This window comes from Halichoerus grypus, chromosome 7 (assembly GCF_964656455.1).
Source record: "Halichoerus grypus chromosome 7, mHalGry1.hap1.1, whole genome shotgun sequence".
Classification (NCBI taxonomy): domain Eukaryota; kingdom Metazoa; phylum Chordata; class Mammalia; order Carnivora; family Phocidae; genus Halichoerus; species Halichoerus grypus.
The window spans coordinates 58,894,831-58,905,142 of record NC_135718.1 but is presented as its reverse complement, the minus strand read 5'-3'; the positions used below and the strand labels follow the sequence as shown (position 1 = coordinate 58,905,142).

At 35.5% G+C, this 10,312-nt stretch overlaps 1 protein-coding gene across 3 annotated transcripts in view; it reads right to left on the bottom strand.

Annotated features, from left to right (window-relative positions):
* Positions 1-325: 325 nt before the first annotated feature.
* Positions 326-10,312, bottom strand: part of CTNNA3 (catenin alpha 3) — a 1,800,030-nt gene continuing 1,790,043 nt past the window's right edge. For all 3 annotated transcript variants that reach the window (XM_078077659.1, XM_078077660.1, XM_078077661.1), the window contains one exon: positions 326-6,768. In XM_078077659.1, coding sequence (XP_077933785.1) covers positions 6,481-6,768 — 288 coding nt within the window. In that variant the 3' untranslated portion in view covers positions 326-6,480. The remainder of the gene's footprint in view (positions 6,769-10,312) is intronic.

Genomic DNA, 10,312 nt, shown 5'->3' with positions numbered 1-10,312 from the left:
TAAAATGTTTAAAGAGATGCTACATACTTTCAAGATCAAATAACCAAAACTAAAAATAATCGTTCTTCTTGAAAATGCAAAGGAAAGAAAACTTCAGGACTAGAAAATATCTCAATTGATAGGAAAACATGGGGACTGCTCTGCTACTACCATTTAAGTGGCTCTTGTAAATATCCTCCATTGAAGAGAATGTTAGAGATGATTGTTAGAAATCTGAGCCTTTTTCAAAGAGAGATTCCTTCCCCAGAGTTTCTTTTTCTTACAGTTGGGAACAAGGAACTGCCAGGAACCCAATAGTGAAGACCCCAAATAAACACATTCTCAGTTTGAAGAAATACATATGGCTCCACTTTAATAAAAATCATAAAGTCACTTAACTCCCAACAGCAACATGGACAAGAAGAAGAGTCAAGTCTTCAGTTGGCTGTAGGAAGAAGGACCACATAGAGTTAAAGGACTAAATTTACCTGCAGACCAGGCACATACATACCATATACATTTGTGACCTCCATAAAGAAGGAAACATACATTTTCTATAGTTTGGGTCAGTTTGGAATACAAAGAACCTTTATCTTATTTCAATAATCCTTGGCCAATGATCCCCTGGGATCTATAACTTTAAACACACAGGCACACAATAGCAGTGAAATAAGAAAGAAATGGTGCCAACAAATGTTTTTCAACAGTCAATGCTGAAGATGGGTTAAAACAGGCATTTGCATTGAAGATGTCTCCTCTATAATAGTAAAAGTCATTTGTCAAGGGTTTTCATCCTATTTCAGATCACATATGAAATATTCATTCCTCATATCTCTGATACTCTAATTCAGATTATTAGAGGTAAGAATATGCACCTAATTACTTATGTTTCTGCCTTTTATCTGCTTTAAATGGTATAGTTACAGATTGATAATAATTTTTTTTAAAGTTTCCATCTTTTTGTTCTTACATAAGAAGCAGCCAACCTTTGAAATGTGTATTTCATTTTAAACTGAAAAATCCAATTCCTTTTTTCAGGAAGTCTGGTTGGCATAACGGCTAAAGTTTAGACTCTAGAGTGCAGCAAAAGAAATTTTAAAGCCAATGAATTTTTGAGCAAGATTCTTACCCTCTTTTAGCCTCAGTTTCCTTGTCTATGGAATGAATGTAGGTAACAATGTTTATCCCATAGGATTATTAAGAGAATTAAATAAGGTAATAGCATTTAACACAGAGTTGGCACATGGGGTAAAGACCACTGTTTGTTTTGTTGCCTGGTGTATTCTAAGAACTTAGAACAGTGCCTGGAAGGTCATAGTTGCTCAACAAATATTTGTTAAATACATTGTGTGATTATCCTAAGGAGCTCTGACATTGGGAAGAATTTCACCCATCAGCAGCCTAGAATTTCCATTTCTCATCTTGAAAACAATATCATTAAATCATCCCCAAAAGTTATGTAGTTCATCCTCCTGCCTCTGACATGACTTCACCCAAACCAGCAAAGACAAGCACTCTATCCTATCCTTAAAATATTCCTCAGGAAGATGCTGCCTAATCTTCATAGAACCAAAAACTCTTCCTCCCTTTGGCTATGAGTTATCTGCTTCTGCGATTACTTTTCTTATTCCCTCTCCTACCTCCGTCACTTTCTTACTCATGTCCCTTTAGAACTCTTCTGTGTATGTTGCTTTTCCTCTCCAACTTGCCAAACTCATTTTGAACGGCAGTCCTTGTGATTTGTTCCCATAAAACCAATGAGGAGTTTTAGATGCAATAAGCCAGCCTGCAGCCATGAAACATCTCATCCTAGGATCTACAGAGAGGCCAGCCCTACAAACCAGCTATTGCCATAGACAGGATTCTGGCAAGGTTGGGTTCCATTTGGAAATGGTTCTCTCAAATAGTATTAATTATCTTCTTTTGAAGTGTTCAGGAATAGATCCTATCTATCTATGCTGGTAGGGAGAAAGATTCACATGTAAAATGATGACTGTAGTAGACTATTGTTTCTTTTGCTTTAAAAAAAAATCTCTCGTTCATGTGAATTGGTTAAAATGGCAAAAAAAAAAGTATTTAAAACTTTAATTCTCTTCTTTTCTCTCTTGTAGATATCTAGGTTAGTGTTACAGCCTTGATTAAGACATCTTAAGTTACATACACCTGGTTTTAATAATGTCCATATTTTCTTTCCTAATAGACCCAAGGGGCCAAAATGAAAACTTTATATGTAGATGCTTCTGTCAGTAAGCCTGGCTTTTTTCTTTGGTAGTAACATGCAAAATACTAATACTAAAGATATTATAACAATATGGAAAGAGAGTTATGACAAAAAAATGCTATAGGGTTTTCATCAGAGTAAGTGTTGTTTCCTGATACGTGATATACAAATGAAAATGAAATAGAAATTTCTCAGGTTGCAGAAATTTTCCTAGTTTACTTGAATTTTTGAAATAATATGCAAGTTATAATCTTTTAACTGGATGACCCTAAACTTTCTGATCAAGTCAAACAGAAATATTTGTGACTATCCAAACAGAAAAATGGCTATTTGATTCCTAAATATGCAATAAGCAGGCTGTCTTGGTAAAAGACAGGCTGACAAAACGAAGTACAGATTTCATTCAACCTGATATTCTGGTGCCTACTTTGCTGACCTAGAGAATTACTTATGACGGTACTGCAACAGGATAGCAATTCTGTAATGAATTCACTGGAGAATGGTAAATATCACCAGGAAAAGTCTCAGATCTTATTCCACTCATTCTGCCACTCTACAGAAATCTGTATCCATGGGAACCTCAATCCCTATCACGAAGTGTGCACTTGATACCAAAAAGGGTAAGAATGTTTTCTGGAATAGAAAAAAGGGGTGGGTGGGCAAGAAATAATGCTGCTGGGAATTAAAATTATGATTTTAATGGTATAGAATATATTATTCAATTTCTTTGTGGGGGTAGCCTACAGAGATGAGAGATGGGAGAGGGATATTTTTGGTGCATGGACCAAGAGGAAAGGACATTAACTGGGAATAATTGGGATGAGCAGCCCTGACTGCATCTATCTGGGAGAGAACTGTCAGCAGTTAATAGGAGGATCCTTAGCCCAGGGATGGGTGATGAAAAGACCACCTTGAAAGTGAAGGGGTAGAAAGCCACTGAAAATATTCTCTGGTGTCAGGCATTAGTTTTTTCCGCCACTCATTATTGAATGTGAGGAGCACTAATTATTGGGTCTGAGGCTCAAATTGGGCGTTTATCTCCATGTTCATAATTTTATCTTGCTGTAGTATGACTTGAAAACTGACCTCCTTTGAAGCTGGTAAGTGTGCCAAAATGCCAGACTGAAAAAGTGAGCCTTTCTGTGTAACTATGGAGTCCTTAATTCTTACACAGAAGGCATTTGATGGGGGACATATGTTATACGGATATTGATAAATTAAGAGATTTGCAAAGGCCAGAGGGCATAATTAAGGATATTATATTTTCTAATATTCATTATTTTCACTTATGTCCTAAGACAAACAGAAAGGGGATCATTAACAAATTACCTTAGAAATTTAGGGTTTGAATTCTTTTCCTGACTCATTCATTGAGTTGTACCCAGAAACTCCATTAGGAACAAATATTTTAATCCAATGATTTCCACTTGTGATAAAGAAAAGGGAGATATTCATATTTCTCATTCTTCTTGTTTGATAAAAACCTTCCAGTTTTTCTAAATAAAACAATTTTTACTGGATTATGATTTCATGGATATTTTTTTATGTTATCATTCTGATTCCAGTCTGTTGTTTGACTGTGATGCTGGTGACTAAGAGTGGAACTATCCTTGTAGGTGGTATAAACCTTCTCCTCCCTCTCAAGGATTTTTTTTTACATAAATTAACATAAATTGATTTCACTAAAAAAAAAAAGTGAATCTTGATTAGCAGGTGAAAGCAAATATATCATCAGAAGAAGCACCAAACTCTGTGATGTGGTTTTAAAAGGTGCATGAATGGGCCACCAAACTGTCACTTCATTTAGAGATTTCTGCCATTCCCCCACAGAAGAAGGACTTAAATGTAAATATATATAGTACATTCATATTTCCTGATAAGGTTCATTTAACTATGCTTTATAGCACAAACATTTGTTAATATATTTGCTGCTAGTTTTTCTCATGTATAAGCCCTTATCAGTGGATTTGAATCAAACTAAGTCTCAAAATGCTGCCCACTGTGGGAATTCACTCAGGTGGACAGATATCATTCTCAGCTCTATGCATCTTGTTCTTATTGCATCTTTGATTACTACAGTGGACTTTACTCCTGGGACATTCTCCAAGTTGTATCAAGTTGTATTTTTAATTAAGTTTTGTTTACTTACAGTTATTTGCTTTGAGCTACACTGGAAATCTACCTACTTTGAAGAAGAGGCCTTGTTCATAGCTCATTTTGGGTAAAGGGTCATTTTTTTAAGATATAGAGGTTATTTGGTAATTGTATAATTTCAAGGTATTTCTGTTCTTTTGGCATCAGTCCTGCATTCTAAACTCCAACCTGTGGAAAGCTAACATAGGATCAAACAGACATTAGTTTTGCTAAATGACACTTAACAATTCTTGAGCTTGTGGCTTTAGGAACTAAGATACACAGCTAGTAGTTTACTGATATTTTTAAAATCTATTTTCTCAACTAAATTATAAATTCACACTTCTATCTGAGCAAAGTATGGTCATAGATGTCACTCTTGTAATATACTCTTGGAAGAAAATGATAGTAACTTTTCAAAAAAAGGAACTCCCTTTTTTGCTTTTTATTACCTAGATAGTTCTGGAAAATAGAAATATCTGGATTCCCTAATTCCTTTCTGCACTGTTTTCTCTTTTGGGGAGTGGACTCTGTCCTGAATAATTATTGTGGGCCAGAGCTGAGTGCAAGGCAGGGAGGACCTATGACTTTCACCCCCTAGAAAGTTGATATGCTGAGCCAAGGCAACTCAGCATTTTGGAAGAATAAAATAATTCATTACAATAAAAAGTTAGCACTTTCCACATAATTGATAATGATCTATTAAATAAATCCTTTCCCCATACCATTTTGCTCAAAGTACCATACATATCATACTCTCAACTTTATGCATTCTTATGTTTCACACATTCTTTTACCCAAACTGGTCCTCCTGGTATCAACTGATGTTGCATGTCTGAATTTTACTTATCAGACTAAGATGACATAGTTGTTGAGACAACTCATTTACGGCAATGTTGTATGAAGTGAAGTTACAATTATAGTATAATTTTGATAAAGTAGACTAGGGAATGCATGTTTGTAATCTTGTGAATGGGAGCTCTAAGTCTGAGAAAAAATGAAACTTAACTCCTCCAAAGAGGGAAAGGTGGGGCAGGGAGAGAGAGATCGGGAGAGAGCAGGGGAGGGGCAATGCACCAGACCCTAAGACTATTATAAAATCCTTCATGAACTTAACTAAGGATGAGTGCAGTGACTGGTTATAAAATGACCTCAGTGATTTTTATTTTAAATAATATTATTAAAATCACTCCAGCTTAATTGCCATTAACTCTACTTCCTAGTTCAATGATACATTTCATGCAGTTATATTTTACGCAACACCAAAAGGTTTTTCAAACTGGCCTCTTCTTTTTAATTACAATGGCAAGCTAATACAAATGGATTTTTAGAGTCATGCAGAACTCTTTCTACTTCTGTCATAATAACTCACTCAGGAATATAGTTATGTGTTCCGTTTCCCCAATGGGTCATCACTTTTCCTCCATATATATATATTCTGATGGATCTGTTTAAACCTAACCCTCAATGTGCAGAACTGCTGAATACTATGGAAACTTAAAAGGTACATTTGTGGCATCAAAACTCACTGTAATCTTTATAATGTTAAAAAAATGCTTCATTAATAATCAAGGCTGAACTTGACTGTTGAGCTTGGTTAGTTTCTGATGTTAGCCTAATCAATTGACAATAGATACAGATATCTAGATAGTGAAAAAAAAAATTCAATCTCTAGATAAGAGAATCACACATGTCTGTCAAGTTAGGTCAGGTAAAGAAAATATAGAGATTAATGGGAAAATCTGAAGTCTTTTGCTTTCATTGAAAACGAAGTCAAGAGCTCAAGTCAATGTTTTAGTTCAAAATGATGAGGTGAGTGTATTTAAGCTTTTACAGATGAACAGGACTCACTCGAGTCTCCAATGTTCATTTGGTAATGAATGTAAGATATTGTCTGTGATAGGAAAGTCTGGGTGACATCTAAAAGGTTCATTCATTCAACAAGCATGTATTGCATACTTATTAGGTGCTGGCCAGAAAAAGATGGCAATGACATGATCCCAAATACATATTGCCTCCAATGTTTTATGTTATTTGTGCGTTAAATTCTAAAAGTTAGTGAACTTACAGAATTAATTAAGTGTAAAATTAAAGCACTGTGTTTCACCAGGACTTTGTAATATAAGCACTAGAGTAGAATAGTGGGTTCAGTAGACATGCCTTCCTCTAAATTCACTCATGACTTGCACTGGGTGGATTTTTTTCTTTGCTGAGCCTCGTCTGACAGCTGCACAAGTTTCCTCTGGCTTCTCTCTTTTAATCAAGGGCTTTTTTGCAGGAGCCTTCATTCTCCACATCACAACTGGGTGCCGGGGCCCAGAAGGACTCTGAATTCGGATGATCTTGGTTGAGGCAATGTAAGACATTTTCACTGTTTGCACCACAGCATTCATTAAATTTTTGGCTGCTTGGATCAGGGAGGTGACGCTGTCCAACTGTAGGAGGAAAAAAAGAGCTATTATTCAAGAATGCAATCAGAAATTTAAAGAGATTTAATGTTACAGAAACTGAAATGTGCCACTCTGTTTTCACCCCAGAAATGAGTTAATCCCCATTTTATGTATCTATGTAAATTATCTACATTAATCCACCCACCTAAATTTATCATTTATCTATTTATTTGATGCATAAATATATTCATATTCTATCTTCTGAGATGATATTTTTAAAAGATTAATTTCCATCTCTTGGTTTTCAGTGAAATGGATTCTATAACTTCTATATACTATTATAAGGTCCAGGTCCAGATGGTCGCTGCTTTCTTTGTAATGAATCTCCCCCATTTCCAGGGATAATTCTGAGCCTTTTCTATAAAAGATGACTGTCCACAATAAAAGCAATTGTATGTGTAAGTTACTTTATAAGAACAGCAACTGAAAATTCTTCCTTTTAGGGAATTTATAGTTTCAGATAAATATTATACACACATACAGCGCATACAGGTGTACATATGCATGTATACCATTCACTTTCATGAACATTTCCCAAAGAAGTCCACCTAAAAGTGTCTCTTTTTTTAAACACAGACCTTTTAAACCTATCATGCAGTGTATTAAAGTAGATAAAGCCAAGTCTTTTCAGTCAAATAAAGTTGGGTTTAAATTCCAGGTCTGCCTTAGAACTTGGGCAAATCATTTAATCATCTTCATCCTACTTTCCTAAAATATTTGATAGAAAAAAATACTTATTAAAGTTAAATAATATGTGTCAAGGACCTAGTATAGGGATTGCCAAATAGCTGATTGCTATTAAATACATTTCCTTTGTGTCTTATGAAGACTGATAAAATCGTCTAATTATAAAGATGCACTAATGAAAGTACTAAAACAAACGTTTTCCCACATGATTTTGTTTTTAATTGTTGTCTTCTAGATTGTTCACAAAAATAATCTCAGGGAGAAATGGAATGATATTGCTCGAGTTTTGCAAAACACCTTAGAGCTAAACTGAGTTGGTTCATTTTTATACAACTAATGCTTCTTCCATTATTTTAGTTTGGCAGATTGTCATCCCCAGCCAACTCACACAGGGAGATGTGCCTCCACTGTCACTTCTCTGTGATGTGCGCTGTCAGGGCTGAGACTCAAACACTGGCTCTGTGGTTGCTAAAATCCATCAGCAGCTGCATGGCCTGAGTACTCTACCTTTGCAGCTCAAGGAGTCTCATCTCACATACAGAATAAATGAACGAAGGAAAGTAGTAAGCTGAGGTTATGTGCCTGGGGCAACGGTCTAGCTGGCTGCTTCCTAGGAAGAAAATTTAATTAGCTCCATTATATGCCAAGCCTGAAATCCTTGAAAAGGTAACACCAAAAAGTATGTAAATTGAAAGGCAGTAGTACTTGGCAACTACACATCTTTAAGTCGTTTTACTTATTGAAGCCAGAAATGTAAAATCTGTACATGTGGCAGGAATGACAAATGCTCTGCAAACATTAAACAGGATTTCATGAAGCACCGCCACGTATTTCAGAGGACACTTAGAGCTTCTGAAATTATACACAACTTTAAAGAAAAAACACTAGACTTTGAATAGAATAATGCACTTCATTATTAGTGTTCCTCTATGGACAGATTAGAGGCTGAAATCTGTCCTTTAATAATTAGCAATTTTTATTCAAAACCTCTGGGAGCTGGTTAGATTCTGAAAGTAGTTCCCAATCTCACCACAGGGAGAAGAAAATTTTTCTAACTGATGAACTAACATGAATAGTATTGAGGATCCTTGGTAGTTTTCTCTCTCAAACATGAAAATATCTGGTTTACTCCAAGGGCCCTGTGCTACCATAAAGTCTTTCATGGAAGAACATTCTAGAGACCCGCTATCATTCAGGATTTCACCAGTGGCTTTGGCTTTCCTACCCTCTTGTTCTTTCACATGCATGTCTCCTCCTTTTGACTTTGTAATCTTATCATGTACAGACTGCATTTTATTTCATTTCCTTTTGATTTTTCCATACAAGTGGTATATAGAAATCAGTAGCCTAGAGAGGATGTTTAAGTTCAATCCATGCCTTAAAATGTGGATACTGGCTTGTCTTCTTTCTTCATTGAATCAGCAAAGCCCTGTCTGTGCCATTGTGATCTCTTACGCTGGCCTCTGGCAAAGCCTTTTATTTTAAAATTCTAAATGGCTATAGTAAAACTTCTCCTCTGGGTGACTCAGAAAAACCATAGGACAAATTATCCCCCTAGGAGAACGTGAACACTAGTTTTGCAGACAGATTAGGACGATTGCTAAAAGAATTCTGTCATTTCATGACAAAAACTTGTCAGGCGAAATTCTATAAGGATCTTTGAAATCTAAGAGCTATGTCCGCTAAGATGTGTCGCTCTGCTATTAGCCAAATCACTGGTTACACAAGCAAGGTGCACAGACAAGCCTAACAAATGGTAGGAAATTTTGTTTGAGGTCCAAGCAGTGGCTCAAGCCTACTCATAGAGAGTAACTGCACAATTTCCTGTCTGCAAAAAATTTTTATAATCTTCTTATCGAGGTCCACTTTGATGAAAAATCTTTCAAAGGAAGTATTCAATAAAACCTTCTTTGTGAAAACAAAGGTAAATTTGAGCTGGACAATGCATCACTTTGGGATCTCTGTGTTCAACTTATTGAACAACGTTTTCTGAATTTCACAAATGCACCTGTGCAAGACAAGAATGTTAATATACTCTAAAGGCTCAGTACAGTAAACCAATCAGACTTATAAAACCCAGGTCCAAAGATTCTCGTACCATGATGAATCACTTTCATTAACAGAACATTCTTCTAGGCAAATGCAACTTGAAATGTTTACCATAGAAGGAGCTACTTTCCCTAACATCTGGTAACATTCCTCTATGATCTAGATGAAGCGTTCTTGATCAAAGTATCAACAAAGAACAAAAATAGTTTCTAAGACCTCAAACCTCCTAAGGTCATATGTAAATATGTGCATTCAAGCTTTCTAACCCCCCTTTCCATAATAGGGGACAAGGTTTTACATAACTCTTAAAGAGCATTTTGATCTAAATGAAAGGGCTCTGATTAATTGGAAATCTGTTCTCTTACCACAGTAAATAGGAAGACTCCTATGCTGGTGATTTGTCCTTATTCTTACAACTCTGGTGTGGCTTTAAAATAACTGTGCTTGTTGGTCTACTAATATTACAGTAAGTTTCTCAATATTGTCTATGTCCAAACATAAATTAGTAAGTTCTGCCACATTTTTTTAAGATCTAAATAAATATAAAGAGATTATGTTTAGTAAATTAGCTCTTACCCTAAATGTAAGATGTATTTTGCAAACAATCCAAATTATGACCATCTAAATAGAGTCCTACTTGATATTATCATTTTATAGGAATCTTAGTTTATTTTATTTTAGTGTCTCTGCTGTGCTTTGTGGTATGTATTCTGTGATTTCAAGCTACAGTACAAATTTGTCCAGTTCTAAAAATGTTTTCAGATAAAAGGTTTGGTCCTACTTAGAGATATGT